The 16,250-nt window shown below is 38.9% G+C and overlaps 1 protein-coding gene across 1 annotated transcript in view; it reads left to right on the forward strand.

Annotated features, from left to right (window-relative positions):
- The window catches only part of XB5961849.S (provisional ortholog of inositol-tetrakisphosphate 1-kinase S homeolog), a 32,109-nt gene extending 16,487 nt beyond the window's left edge, over positions 1–15,622 (forward strand). The window contains exons 5-10 of the mRNA XM_041575347.1: positions 307–402; positions 4,691–4,731; positions 7,556–7,721; positions 10,789–10,856; positions 12,536–12,695; positions 15,082–15,622. Coding sequence (XP_041431281.1) covers positions 307–402; positions 4,691–4,731; positions 7,556–7,721; positions 10,789–10,856; positions 12,536–12,695; positions 15,082–15,356 — 806 coding nt within the window. The 3' untranslated portion in view covers positions 15,357–15,622. The remainder of the gene's footprint in view (positions 1–306; positions 403–4,690; positions 4,732–7,555; positions 7,722–10,788; positions 10,857–12,535; positions 12,696–15,081) is intronic.
- Positions 15,623–16,250: the final 628 nt, after the last annotated feature.

The following is a 16,250-nucleotide window of genomic DNA, read 5'->3' on the forward strand; positions in this document are numbered from 1 at the left end:
AAGACAAAAGATCATACTTTAGGGTGCCATCATTTTTTTTCTGTTTGGTAGACAAGGGTTTGTATTAATATTCATTGTGTATTGCGTTCATCCGTTATGTGCCTTTATTCCTAAACAATTTGATATTCCAGACCAAACTCTAACTCTTTTGAAAGAGGCCTTTGATCCTTGAGGATGCAAGTCACAATGAGAAAGTAATATGATATATTTAAAACTGCCATTTAGAATGCACTGGTCACTAATACCTCTAAGTAATGGAACGCACTAAGTTTTGAGGAATTAATTTGTTCTTTCTGTATTTGAAAGGGTCCAGTGGCATCTTTTCTCCTCCGTGTGTAGAACTGGTAACCAAGAACTGTGACGTGGTAACACTGGTCAGGACTCGTCTCACATTTCCCTTAAGTAAGAAGACTTCTCCTCACCACCGGTGTTCTCATCTGACATTGTAACGGTTGCACATATGTGTCATTCTTCATAAGCTTGGTTACTCTGCTTGAGGGTGAATGAATGGTGTACTGTGTTTGAAAGCACAAATTCAGGATCTGGATGGGACCTGGTTAGGCCATGTTGTATGCCAGTGATCCCCAACAATTAGCTTGTGAGCAACATGTTGCTCTTTGACCCCTTGGATGTTGCTCCCAGTGGCCTCCAAGCAGGTGTTTATTTTTGAATTCCTGCCAAACAGATTCTCCTGTTGGCTGCAAGTCCAAATAGGGGCTACCAATACCCAATCTCAGCCCTTATTTGGAAACCCGGGGAACTTTTTGCATGCTTGTGTTGCTCTCCAACATTATTTTATACGTAAGTGTGGCTCATGGGTAAAAAAGGTTGGGGACCCCTGCTCTATACTGTAACACTGACCCACCAATGATTGAATTCATATGACTACTTTACTTGCAATGTGTGCACTATATATTCATTTCCGTGGCCTCATTTTAGCTCATTACAAAATGAAAGATTATTATTTTGCAGTTGGGAGAGATTTTCACAAGAATACTTCCCCTTAAAGGGATTCTGTCATGGTTTTTATGATGTCGTTTTTATTTCCAAATTAAACTGTTTACAAATAATTTACTCAATATAAAAAAAATTTTTAGTTGTAATATTGGTGTGTAGGTGCATCTCAGGTCAATTTGCCTGGTTATGTGCTTTGAGAAAGAGCCAGCACTTTAGCATGGAATTGCTTTCTGACAGGCTGTTGTTTCTCCTACTCAATGTAACTGAATGTGTCGCAGTGGGACCTGGATTTTACTATTGAGTGCTGTTCTTATATCTACCAGGGAGCTGATATATTGTGTTAGAGAGCTGCTATCTGGTTACCTTCCTATTGTTCTGTTGTTAGGCTGCTGGTGGTGGGTGATATCACTCCAACTTACAGTACAGCAGTAAAGAGTGACTGAAGTTTATCAGACTGGGAGCAGCTGGGAAACTGACAATATACGTTTGCTCTTTTGAGAAACACATTTCAGTGCAGAATTCTGCTGGAGCAGCACTATTAACTGATGCGTTTTGATAAAAACTTATATTTCCCCATGACAGTATCTCTTTAAAGTGCATATATCAAGAACAAAACACTGTGTTTTTTGTCCACAATGTGCCTGTCCCTCAAAGTGAACCGTCTTGGAATCACTCGCTGCTACTCTTTCTGTAGTATGACAAGCCTGTGGCTTTGATGTGTATTCCACAGAATCACATTTTAGGGTTTTCCAGGAGTAAAACCATAGAGAAGATATTCTGGATTTGGTGTACTTGGATCCCTGCCATAAATAAACACAGAAAGCAGAGACAGATCAGCATTTAGCATTGAGGCTATATATAGCAGCTGTTTTCAGTGTATTCTCTCTCTTTCAAGGTGTGGTGTACCTGGTTTTTCATATGCCTGTTCATATGTCACACTAATTGTACTGTAGGGCTCAGAGACTCTGGCAAAGAAGAAGCAGCTTTCTCCTTATCACTACATGTGGGTGGAGAGTCTATCTAGTGTCTGTGTCACAGTACAAAGTTCTTTGGGAGCGTCAGATTCTGTATCACTGTGTGATTGGATGGGTGTTTTATTGTTTACACGTGTGTGTGCGCATTTACTTCATGGGTTGTGTTATATTAGTGTAGGCAGAATGTTGCACTTTGTGAAACATTATATGAGCTTAGATCAATTCTTCTTGGACAGACCTTGCCATGTATATTTATGTGATTGTGCACTGAACTAAAGGTGTGTTAGAATGTGTGTTCCTGTGATAAACTTAAATGGATTATGCCATGATTTTTATGATGTCGTTTTTATTTCTAAATTACACTGTTTATACTGCAAATAATTCACTCTACAATATAAAATTTCATTCCTGAACCAGCAAGTGTATTTTTTAGTTGTAATATTGGTGTGTAGGTGCATCTCAGGTCACTTTGCCTGGTCATGTGCTTTCAAAAAGAGCCAGCACTTTAGGATGGAACTGCTTTCTGGCAGGCTAATGTTTCTCCTACTCAATGTAACTGAATGTGTCGCAGTGGGACCTGGATTTTACTATTGAGTGCTGTTCTTAGATCTACCAGGCAGCTGTTATCTTGTGTTACTAGGGAGCCGCTATCTGGTTACCTTCCCATTGTCCTGTTGTTAGGCTGCTGAGGGAAAGGGAGGGGGTGATATCACTCCAACTTGCAGTACAGCAGTAAAGAGTGATTGAAGTTTATCAGAGCACAAGTCACATGACTTGGGGCAGCTGGGAAACTGACAATATGTCTAGCCCCATGTCAGATTTCAATATTAAATATAAAAAAATCTGTTTGCGCTTTTGAGAAACAGATTTCAGTACAGAATTCTGCTGGAGCAGCACTATTAACTGGTCTGTTTTGAATGTTTTTCCCCATGACAGTAGCCCTTTAATGACTATATTTTTCAGCTATGATTATGACAGAGGGCAAGGTTTCATACTTTGATTGTGTTGTTCAAGGCTTATTGAGTTGCTGTGTGTGAGCATGTAACACAGGGCTGTGTATATTAGTAACCGTGTTTGTTATGCCCCATGACTTGTAAAGGGAAAATAGTCATAAAAGGAAAATAATAAAGTGTTACATGAGCCATAATCCCTACATCAGAGCATAGTATATCCTTAGCTTTCTCACTGCAAGGTTGAATTTCATTGCCGAATAAAGCATTTTTAGACCAACACCTGTAAGAAAAAATTGCAATTTTCAAATTATTTACAGATATGACTGATAAAAGAAAATTCTATTTTAGGTACAGACAAGTGTGAGAATTTATTTCTGTGTTGTCTGAATGTTATCGGAAGCAGGCTCAGTGACATAACACTAGAAATAGTTATGGATTCTAATTCCCATAATAATTATTGGCTAGTGGGAATCATTCCTGCTTACTTTTGTAGGCTGATATCTTGCCCACATGTATTATTACTATTTATTTTAAAGGGGAAGTAAAGTCTAAAATAGAATAAAGCTAGAAATGCTGTATTTTGTATACTAAATATAAACATGAACTTACTGTACCACAAGCCTAATCAAACAAATAATTTATGCTTTCAAAGTTGGCCACAGGGGGTCACCATCTTGTAACTTTGTTAACATCTTTGCAAGACCAAGACTGTGCACATGCTCAGTGTGGTCTGGGCTTCTTAGGGATTGTCATAGATTATCAAAACAGCACAAGTCAAATAATATCTGCCAGAAGCCGATACAGCAAGACTGATTAATAATCAGAATATACAGACTGTACTGGGTCCTGTGTTGTCACTATAAAATGTGGATTTTATAGTTTTTGTGTTGTTTAATACAAACTTTCTACAACTCTGCAGAACCAGTGGCTGCAGCAATTAAATTCTCCAAATAGAATCCCAGTTTATCTGTTTAAATCTGGTTCCATGATCTTTGTCCCTGCAGCTGGAGTTAGAAACATTAAAGGGGATGTAAAGGCAAAAATAAAATCCAATACAAATCTGTACACAGTCGCCGACTGCTCTACAGGGAAACATACAAAGGTGCTTGAGTTCTGCAAGGCTGGCAGAGTAAGACGGGGGCTCCCCCTGCTGTTCATAAGTATGATTGTTTCCCTGCAGAGCAGTTAGGGACCATCTGACAATTCCACAGCAGTAAAAGAAGGGAGAATTTCACTGCATACAGTCAGGTTTCGTATAAAAACGTGATAAGTGCTGAGTGTGATACGCAGTTATCCCTAAACTATAACCATTTGAAAGGAATCTATTATGGAGTATTAGAAGGCTTTATTAATAGCAATTGCCACTGTTATATAAGGAATAGAGTTGAGTTAGAGTTGTTTGGTTCATTAAACTTTCATACCCTGCCAAATTTGTAAAATGGACATGGTAATAAGGGGGTGTGGTCATAAAATGGGCGTGGTCAAAATGTTTTTCCGAGAACAAGGTACGGCTGATGCTTTTGTCCCTCTTTACATTTTTTAAATGTTATGAATATCTTGATTATTTCAGAAACAATACAATATTAAAATGTACTTTATTTAGAAACTTCCTTATTTCCATGGGATGAACCTCATATAAAATGTCTATTGCTTCAATCAAACTATCTTTGTTTATAATTCCGTCTCCCATAGGACAAATCACTCTCCTTCCCATTATCAGTTTAATCCTGTTGTTTCCTTCTGATCTACAGCCTTTGATTAAAGTCCAAGCATGTAGAATGACCTGTTGTTTTCTCTGTCTCCCAGTTTGTAAAACCCGACTGGCTCATGGCCCGCGCTCCCACCAGGTGTGTATTTCCCAAACATCTTTTTATACATTTGGGTGCAAAAAAAAACAACTGTATTTATGGGAATTGTCCAATCTAACATTGACTCCAGCATTCATTAAACTTATAGGGGCAGATTTATCAAGGGTTGAATTTCGAGTTGATGGGAGTTTTTTTTAAACTCAAATCAACACGAAATTCAAATAAAAAACGACCAACTGGAATTTTTAATTTTGAGTGAATAGACTGTATTCGATCGTTCGAATCGAATTCGGATCGAATTCGGATCGCATTCGATCGAATTTGATTCGAAGTATTTTAAAAAAGAAAACTTTGATTTTTCAATCTCCACCAAATAACTCCTAATAGGTTCAAGGAGGTCCCCCATAGGCTAAAACAGCAATTCGGCAGGTTTTAGATGGCGAATAGTCGGAATTTTTAAAGAGTTTTTAAAGAGACGGTACATGATATATTTCAATATTTGTATTTTCTAATTTTTTTCAAATTCAAATCGAATTTGGACTATTCCCTTAGCACAGTACACTAAGGGGCAGATTTATCAAAGGTCGAAGTGAATTTTCGAATGAAAAAAAATGTAATTTCAAGCTATTTTTTGTGTACTTTGACTAGGGAATAGTGGCAATTCGATTTGAATTTTAAAAAAATTCAAAAATTCGAATATCAAAATTTATCATGTACTGTCTCTTTAAAAATTCAACTTCAACCATTCGCCATCGAAAACCTGACGAATTGCTGTTTTAGCCTATGGGGGACCTCCTAGAACCCATTTGGAGTCAATTTTGAGGATTTTGAAAAATCAAAGGATTTTTTTGGGAAAAACCTTGATTCAAATTCGATCGAATGCACTATTCCTTCAATTCATACAATTCTAATTCGGCTGAATACGGACCTACTCAATCAAAAATGGACCTAATCGACCAGAAAAAAACTTCGACTTAATTTCAGTTGGTCTTTTTGAATTTTGACCCTTGATAAATATGCCCCTAAAATTAGCTAGGAATTCGAAATTAAAAAATAGATTTTTAAATTTGACCCTTGATCAATCTGCCCCTTAGAGTTCATGGGAGTTTTTTTAAACTAATAGGAAAGAAATCCACGGCACACAGGCTTCTGCAAGCAAGGAACCCCTTGCACGTTTAATGCGGAAGTGAGCATCCGCATTAAACGTGCAAGGGGTTCCTTGCTTGCAGCAGCCTGTGTGCCGTGGATTTCTTTCCTATTGGATTCTACTGTGAGGTGGCCGAACCTCTACCACTGAGCACCAGACTTCGCATCTCTACACTGGGTGTGCGAGAGCCAGCTTTCGTTTTACTATTAGTTTTTTTAAACTCCCATAAACTCCCATGAACTCTAATTCGACCAAAAAACTGCAATTTATCCAAAAATTCGCCTTTTTCAAACTTAGGTGAATGGGGTTGACCCACAAACTCGAATCAAATTCAAATTGAATTAGATTCGAGTTTTTTTCCCAAAAAAAAAAAAAAAATTCAGAAAGCCTGCAAATAACTCAAATTGACCCCAGAACGGCCCCCATAGGCAAAAACAGCAATTCGGGAGGTTTAAGGTGTAGAATAGTTGAATTTGATCGAAAATCTAATTCCAATTCTTTTAAATACTAGAATTGAATTTTAACTATTCCCTAGTCAAATTTCTCAAAAAAATTTGAATTTCAAAATTCGAAATTTGAATTGTTACTTCAACCCTTGATAAATCTGCCACATAAAATCTGTAGGAAGACAGAACTATTGTTTTCAAATGACTTCACTGCAGTCTGTGGACCCAGACAACTAAAAGTGTTTTGGTCCACAGAGGCTGTGGCAACCAAAGGTCTATGTATTTGCCAATCATAATGTTATTTAAATAGTGCACTTTAGTCTTAAAGGGGTACTGACCCTTTTTCCAGATTTCCCAATTATTACAGTTGTTTCAGCTGGTTGAGGACTTGAGGGCTGCTGTCGCTCCGACATACTGTGCATACTGTGTTTGACCTGGGAAACTGAGGGAGGAAAACGACTTTTCTGGCTTTCTGACAAATAACACTTGAAATAAATGTTTTTTTTGTTTTATTTTGCACAAACAGATAGCATAACAAGACACTTGTATTATTTGGTGTGAGGATGATCCAGAATGTTTTTCAAACACACAGTGCTCGCTAATCACTTTCCGTAATTGTGTTAATTTCTAAATATAAATGCTTGTTTTATTATTATGGGCAGATTTCGACAAGGGTCGAATTGAGAATTCGAAAATGTCCAAAACGGTCAAATTTGACTAGGTAATTCGATTCGAGTTTTTTTAAAAATTTAGTTCAATTTTCAAGATTTATCATACTTTGGACCTTTCAGAACTCAAAATGACTATTCGCCACCTAAAACCTGCCAAATTGCTGATTTAGTCAATGGGAGACGTCCTGGGATCAATTTGGAGTTGTTTGCAGCCTTCCTGACATTCAAGCTTCTTTCCGGATAAAAAACTCAAATTGAGTCTTTAAAACTCGTTTTTAGAACTTGAATCGAATTTGATTTGAATTCTATTAGAGTTTTTGGGTCGGTCCTATTCATCCAAGTTTAGAAAATTCTGTTTGTTTAAAAAAATTTCGATTGATCGAATTTCGAGTTCATGGGAGTTTATGGGAGTTTATGGGAAAAACTCCCATGAATTTGAAATTTGACCCTTGATAAATGTGCCCCATAAATTATAAGTTAATGTTGTGTTAACCTTCACTTCTTAGATTTTTCTGACCAAAACTTTAATTATGAATTCTGTTAAGCTTGGCTGAAATCAACTGACCTTGGTTCTGTAAATTACCATTCTCTCTTTTCAGATGTCCCTGATATTTAATGAAGGTGGATTGAGTGAAGTAAAACCCCCTTGTGTCCTGCAAAGCTTCATCAACCACAATGCCACCCTATATAAGGTTTTTGTTGTAGGATCACAGCATTTTGTTGTGCAAAGACCCTCGCTGCGCAATTTCCCTCTTGGGGAAACAGGTCAGTAATCGTTTTCTTAAAGGGTTAGTGTCATGGGAAAAATGTTTTTTTCAAAAGCATCAGTTAATGACCTGAGATGGCGCCTACACACTAATATTACAACTAAAAAAAAAAATACACTTGCTGGTGAAATTTTATATGGTAGAGTGAATTGTTTGCAATGTAAACAGTGCTTTTTTTTTTTTTTAAATAAAAACCACATCAAAAAAATCATGACAGAATCACTTTAAGGGGCATATTTATCAAGGATCGAATTTCGAATTGAAATAACTTTGAAATTTGAAATTCAAAAAGACCAACCGAAATGAAGTTGAGGTTTTTTTCAGTCGAATAGGTCTGTTTTCGATCGAATAGGTCCGTATTCGGCCGAATTCAAATCGTACAAATCCAAAAAAAACCTCCACCAATAGGTTCTAAGAGGTCCTCCATAGGCGGAAACAGCAATTTGGCAGGTTTTAGATGGCAAATGGTTGAGAGACAGCACATGATGAATTTCGATATTCGGATTTTCGATATATTTTTAAAATTCAAATCGAATTTGGACTATTCCCTAGTCGAAGTACACAAAAAATAGCTAAAAATTTGATTTTTTTCATTTGAAAATTCACCTCGACCTTTGATAAATCTGCCCCTATGTCTATAGCCTATCTGGAATTATAGGAGTTTTCCAGATAAAAGTTCTTTCTGTAATTTGTCACCCTAATCAAAGCTTTTATCTACTTTGTGCGTATGAAAATATGGAGTGTCCTATTTAGAAGCACAGTTGGGAAAAACTGAAGAAACAACTCAGCTGGTTACCAGTAGCTTGCGGGTTGTTTATCAGTTTTTAGCTAACAAAGTAGGGGAAGAGTCGGTGAATAAACCACAGAAATCAGTACAGGTACTAGATTATTTTAAATATTCTATCTCAGTTAAGCAGAGGTCAATACTGGTGGCCAAGAAGTGTCCATGTCTGAGCTACTGTGTCAGTAGAGGGAGACAAGTAAAGGTGGCCATACACGGGCCGAGTCAGCAGTTTATTGGCCCGTGTATGGGGCTCCCCAATAGGGATGTAGCGAACGTCGGAAAAAAAGTTCGCGAACATATTCGCGAACTTGCGCAAAAATGCGAGCGGTTCGCGAACGGTTCGCGAACCCCATAGACTTCAATGGGAAGGCGAACTTTAACATCTAGAAAAGACATTTCTGGCCAGAAAAATGATTTTAAAGTTGTTTAAAGGGTGCAACGACCTGGACAGTGGCATGCCAGAGGGGGATCAAGGGCAAAAATGTATCTGAAAAATCTGCCTGTGTGTGCTTGGAAGAGATAGTGTAGGGGGAGAGCTGTTAGTGATTTCAGGGACAGATGATAGTAAGTTTGCTGGCTAGTAATCTGCTTGATACTGCTCTGTATTGGAGGGACAGAAGTCTGCAGGGATTTGAGGGACATTTTAGCTTAGGTAGCTTTGCTGGCTAGTAATCTACTGTTCTCTTTAAACAACTGCCATACGTTGACCTTGTAGGCATTGTTTGCCCAGTTTTTTTGGACGCAGCCACTGAAGCACAGTTGCCAGAAAAAATATGCCATATAAATGCTGAAAATAGTCATTTTTCGCCATACGTTGACCTTGTAGACATTGTTTGCCCAGTTTTTTTGGACGCAGCCACTGAAGCACAGTTGCCAGAAAAAATATGCCATATAAATGCTGAAAATAGTAATTTTTCGCCATACGTTGACCTTGTAGACATTGTTTGCCCAGTTTTTTTGGTTGCAGCCACTGAAGCACAGTTGCCAGAAAAAATATGCCACATAAATGCTGAAAATAGTCATTTTTTGCCATATACGTTGAGTCAACGTATGGCAAAAAATGACTATTTTCAGCATTTATATGGCATATTTTTTCTGGCCTCTGTGCTTCAGTGGCTGTGGCCAAAAAAACTGGGCAAACAATGCCTACAAGGTCAACTTATACACTACTACAGCGGTAGTAAAATAAAAAAAAGTAAAATAAAAAAAAAATGAATATTAAAAAAAAAAATTAAAGTTGGTGCTGCTGAACTACTAGGAGCAGCAGATTAGCACACCAGTCCCACTCCCCAACACTGCTAGACTAATAGCACTGGGCTCTTATAGTAGTAGTAGTAGTAGTAGTAAAACAACAAAAAAATAAATAAAAGCAGTCCTTACAAGGACTACTGTTATTGCAGCAGTCAGCAGATGAGATCAGAAGCAGGACAGCTGCCCACTGCAGCTACATACAGAGCACTGCAGTAGAAGGTAGATTACTAGCCAGCAAAGCTACCTAAGCTAAAATGTCCCTCAAACCCCTGCAGACTTCTGTCCCTCCAATAACAGAGCAGTATCAAAACGATTACTAGCCAGCAAACTTTCAACTGTCCCTGAAATCACTAACAGGCAGCAGCTCTCTCCCTACACTATCTCTTCAGCACACACAGGCAGAGTGAAAAAACGCTGCAGGGCTTCGGTTTTTATAGGGAAGGGGAGTGGTCCAGGGGAGAGCTTCCTGATTGGCTGCCATGTACCTGCTGGTCTGGGGTGAGAGGGCAAAAAAAAGCGCCAACAATGGCGAACCCAAAATGGCGAACGTCGCGCGACGTTCGCGAACTTCCGGCGAGCGCGAACACCCGATGTTCGCGCGAACAAGTTCGCCGGCGAACAGTTCGCGACATCTCTACTCCCCAAGGGGCTTCCCCGATCGAGATTGGATGGGACTAAAAATCCCGTCGGATCGCGGCCACATCTGTTCATTGATGCGGTCCCGCGATCCGACCGCCCGTTCCCATTCATTAGGTTCCGATCGTTGAGCCCTAGGGCCCACGATCAGATCAGCCTGATATTGCCAACCTCAAGGTGGGCATATCGGAGAGACATCCGCTCGTTTGGCGATGTCGCCATCTCTCTCCGTGTATGGCCACCTTAAAGCAATAGGTGATGGTTATGCACTGGATTAGAGTATCAGAAAAACCAGGTGTGATACATGTAATCAGTTTGTTTTATTTCTTGTATATAAATATCTATAAAGTTTGTAAAAAAAACCTATTCCTACCCACATGCCCTTTTCTTTCAGATCAAAGCACAATCTTCTTTGATAGTAATCAGGTATCCAAAGCTGAGTCATGCTCCTACCTATCAGAGGTGAGTAGGAAATGTGTGTATCCCCCCTTTGATCCATGAGATCGCAAATTCACCCACATCCTGACCTATATTTTATCTCTATACTTTCTCTCTATACTTTCTCTCTATACTTTACCTCTATATTTTATCTCTATACTTTATCTCTATACTTTACCTCTATACTTTCTCTCTATACTTTATCTCTATATTTTATCTCTATACTTTCTCTCTATACTTTCTCTCTATACTTGGTTTGCTCACAATGCAATCAGATTGCTTTCCTTAAATTTATATCAATAGTCCCTTCGCAAAGGCATTTCTTTTTGCAGAATTAGGGCAGAGACAAACGCTCAGATTTGGGGAGATAAGTCGGGCGGCAACAAGTCTCCTCTTCTTCAAGACAATTATCTCTCCGAACTGCCTTCCCCTGCCTTCCTAGCTAGAATGTAAATAGTCAGCGGGATGGCACTCGGATCGCTTCGTTTTCCAAAGTCACCCGACGGGAAGGCAGTTCGGGGAGATTAGTCGCCCCAAAGAAAGCAACTAATCTCCCCGGATCTGAGCATGTGTCTCTGTCCTTAGACCACCCAACTCAATTCTAACCTCAATAAATAATAAGACAGTTTATCTCCAGTACCCGGTATATAAACACTTCACGTCCATTAGTTCAACCATGCTTACACATCAATCCACCTTTCTTCTCAGTAGTAGAAAGCCACGACTTGGATGTTTCTGGTTAGTAATATTATGTGGTCACAGAGAGGCTTTGGGCAGATTTATCAAGGGTCGAATTGAAAATTTGAATTTTAAAATTCGAATTTTGACTTTATTTTAGTGTAATTCGACTAGGGAATAGTCCAAATTCGATTCGAGTTAAAAAAAAAAAAATTGAAATTCGAAACTTATCATGTATTGTCCATTTAAGAATTTGAATTTGACTTAAATGGACAATACATGATAAGTTTCGAATTTCAATTTTTTGCCATCTAAAACCTGCCAAATTGGTGTTTTAGCCTATGGAAGTTGTTTGGTGGACTTTTGAAAATCTTTTTTATTTTTAAAAAACTTGAATCAAACTCGATTCGAGTTTGCGGGTCAATCCTATTCACCCGCATTTAAAAAAATTAGATTTTTAAAATAAATTTAGATTTTTCGTTTTGAGGGTTTTTATAAACTCCGATAAACTCTAAATGTGACCCTTGATAAATACAGTATATACCAGTAAACCCTCAAAGTAATGCTGCTCTGAGTCCTCTGTCAAAAGAAACACAGCATTTCTTTCCTTCCATTGTGTACTCATGGGCTTCTCCTTGCCCTGGGCGTGAGCATGCTCAGTTTGCTCCTCTCTCCCTCTCCCCCTGCCATTTCCTACCCTCTCTGCTGTAATTTGAGCCCAGAGCTAGAAGTGCACAGGGAGAAACTCAGGCAGGAAGTGATGTCACACCAAGCTAATATGGCAGCTGCTATCCTAGATGTTTAATATACATTTTCTTGTGGTTTTTGTTTATAACCCATCCTAATTTAGTTCTCTAGTCTTTTGAGTGTGTTATTAAGCATATTTTTAATGCAAACATAGTCTAAGAACATATTTTGCAAAAGGCAACCTTTCCAGTGAAAAAACTTACAGGTCTTTGATTAACCCTGGATGAACTTGTTGTAACAAAACTGTTGGTAACAAATGCACTTTGCTTTATTTCTAGGCAGTTCCAAGCACAGGGGTTGCGGCGCCTTCAGATTCAGTGGTAAACCAAGTGGTTCAGGGGTTACGGGAGGCTTTAGGAATGTCCCTTTTTGGTGTGGATTTAATTGTGGACACGAAGACTGGACGCGTTGCGGTTATTGATGTTAATGCATTTCCAGGTATGTTCAATAACTACATTTATTTATAGGTAATTAATATCATTTTCAAATATTAAGTTACATCATATACATTTTACATTATTGCCTATGCTTATGACTATTGACTGCAGTCTGTGATGCTTAAAGGGATTTTGTCATGATTTTTATGATTTCGTTTTTATTTTTAAATGACACTGTTTACACTGCAAATAATTCACTCTACAATGAACCGGCAAGTGTATATTTTTTAGTTGTAATATTGGTGTAGCAATCTCAGGTCATTTTGCCTGGTCATGTGATTTCAGAAAGAGCCAGAACTTTAGGATGGAACTGCTTTCTGGCAGGCTGTTGTTTCTCCTACTCAATGTAACTTGCAGTAAAGAGTGATTGAAGTTTATCAGAGCACAAGTCACATGCCTGGGGGCAGCTGGGAAACGGACAATATGTCTAGCCCCATGTCAAATCTCAAAATTAAATATAAAAAAAATCTGTTTGCTCTTTTGAGAAACAGATTTCAGTGCAGAATTCTGCTGGAACAGCACTATTAACTAATTCTTTGATTTTTAACTTGATTTAACTTGATTTTTTTTCCATGACAGTATCCCTTTAAAAGGTCAGACGTTGGTTGTGATTTAGGCTGGCAGTGTAGTCAGGGCAGCCATCGGGGGGGGACAGGGGGGAGAGTTGTAGGGGGCCCGAGGGTAAGGGGGGCCCGGCCACGCCACACTTACTTGATTAGCCCCCCATCTTTTTGAGAGCTGCTGACTTCGGGAAGGCATGGACGTTTAAGGGTCCCTGGCCACCAATTTTCTCATAATGTGGGGGGGGGCCTTGACTATCAATTTTGGCCACCAACTATTTTTTTCTCATGTGGGGTCCTAGCCACAAATATTTTTTAATGGGGGGTGCCCTGGCCACAAATGTTTTTTTATGGGGGGCCGTGACCACCAATACCTTTTTAATTTTTATTAACATGTGGCAACCCTAGCCACCGATATTTTTTTCGTTTTTTTACTGTTTGGTGGGGGGCAGACCTGTGGTGGTGGGGAGGGTGGACCTGTAGGTGGGGCTTGCATCAGGTGCAGCCCAGGGGGCCCAGGAAATTTTGTCGTATGGGGCCCTGCGATTTCTGATGGCTGTCCTGAGTGTAGTATTTGGAACAGTCTAACATATCGTACAGTCTCAATTATCTAGATTGTGACACCTAAGGGGTTATTTACAACCTCCAAGGCAGTATGCAAAAAAAGAGGTAAATTGTACATTGTACACTGCTTGCCCAACTGCAGAATTGCCACAGGTCTCTGCACTTCATTCCAGAGAACAGAGACGTGCAGCTGCCCTGATGAATAGAGTGCTGACTGCATAATGCAGTGCTGTATTGCTGAGGGGCAGGAGGGGGAGGCACATAGGCGTAAAATTATTGATAGACTATAGACAGATTTCCAAGTAATTGATCTCTCATGACTTGAATGATTATGATGAAATAGGGTCTTGTTGTACAATGGCCAGTTTATTTGAAGGCACTTACATTTCTGACGGTTAGATTACCCGTGTGATTGTCTCCCGCTGACTGGACTCCGCCCCAGCCAAATTCAATTCAGATCAGGTAGACGGGGGATTACCCAAACCACGGGTAAAACTAAAAAAAAAACCTTTGTTACCAATCTAGTATTAACAACATACAGGTATCCGTTAATGAGACTTATTTCCTAGACTATGACATGTCTAGTCATCTGACATGTTTCATCCCTCATTCTGGCACTTCATCAGAATGAGACATGAAACGCGTCAGGTGACTAGGCATTAGTGACGGGCGAATTTCTCCCCTTTTTTCGAATTTCCCGCAAAATTCACAAAACGGCGAAAAATTCACAAAAAAATCGGGAAATTGGAAAGTTTCACAAAAAAATCGTAAAATGCGGACATTTCACGAAAAAATATTGAAGATCAAACATTTTCATGAAAAAATCATGAAAATCGGACAAGCGTCCAAGCTGAGGCTGGCGTTAAAGTCAAGGGGCGTCTGAATATTGTTGACGCACGCCAATTTTGATGCAATCGTCTTTTCAGATGTGTGTCCAAACGATTTTTGCGGGAGATTTGCGAATTTATTCGCCGGCGGCGAAACATGGAAATTCTCCGCGCATTTGTGCCAGGCTAATTTATTCGCCCATCGCTACTAGGCATGTCATAGTCTAGGAAATAAGTCTCATTAACCAATACCTGTATGTTTTTAATGCTAACTTGGTAATAAAGTTTGCTTGAATTTCACTTGTGGTTCGGGAAATCCCCCGTCGTCTACCTCTTGTTCTACTGATCTTGTTGTTCAATGGGCTCAATTATCAGAATGAAGGTAAAGCCTTGATTATGTTAATGCTAAATAATTCTTACTGTGTTCTTTCCCAAGGCTATGATGGTGTCGCGGGATTCTGTTCAGCTCTATTCTCGCACGTTGAAAAGGTTTTAAATATCGGCAACAAAGCTTCAGCCACTTCATCTGAATCTAGTGAAACCCACCAACCCTCGGAGCACGCTGGTCTGCAGGCACTTGGCTCTTTTCGTGGGACACGGTTATCTGAGCAGTGGCCCAGGCAGACACTGTCACCAAAAATATACAAGAAAGACATTACTCGCCACCCTTATATAGACTTGCGTGCACAAGCCGTATCTACAGACTGGTAACAACCCAAGACCTAGAAAAGAATATGTTTCCTACTTGCACAGCTTTGAGCAAACTACAGCTTTTTTTTAAAGCAGTTAATACACATTGATCAAGACTGAAAAAAAACTTTACAGATAATATAAAACCCATGATATTTTAGATGTATTTATCTTTATTTAGGCAGCAATCATTCATATATGCAATAAATACAACCCTTAGGGGCAGATTTATCTAGGGTCGAAGTGAAAATTCAAAATTTCAAGTTTCAAAACTGTTAAATTCAACTAGGGAATTGTTAAAATTTGCTTTGAGTTTTTTTTTTTAAGAATTCAAAATTTATCATATACTGTCCCTTTAAGAATTCGAATTTGACTATTCGCCACCGTAAACCTGCTAAGATGTCCTGGGATCAATTGGATCAATTGGAGTTATTTGCTGCCTTCCTCCTGATATTCGAGTTTTAAAACTCGAATCAAATTCCATTAGAATTCGATTAGAATCTTCAGGTCGATTCTATACACCCGAGTTTAAAAAATTCGAATTTAATAATAAATTTCGTTTGGGCGAATATGGAGTTCATGGGAGTTTAAAAAAACTCCCATGAACTCCAAATTCGACCTTTGATAAATCTGCCCCTTAAAGGGGTTGTTCACCTTTGAGATAACTTTTAGTATGATGTAGAGAGTGATATTCTGAGACAATTTGTAATTGGTTTTCTTTTTTTGTTATTTGTGTTTTTTGAGTTATTTAGCTTTTTATTCAGCAGCTCTCCAGTTTGCAATTATAGCCATCTAGTTGCTAGGATCCTCATTACCCTACTAACCAAGCATTGATTTGAATAAGAGACTAGAATATGAATAGAACTGGGGCTGAATAGAAAGATGAAGAATTCCAAGTAGCATTTGTAGCTAGGG

The sequence above is a fragment of the Xenopus laevis genome, chromosome 8S (genome assembly GCF_017654675.1).
Source record: "Xenopus laevis strain J_2021 chromosome 8S, Xenopus_laevis_v10.1, whole genome shotgun sequence".
Classification (NCBI taxonomy): domain Eukaryota; kingdom Metazoa; phylum Chordata; class Amphibia; order Anura; family Pipidae; genus Xenopus; species Xenopus laevis.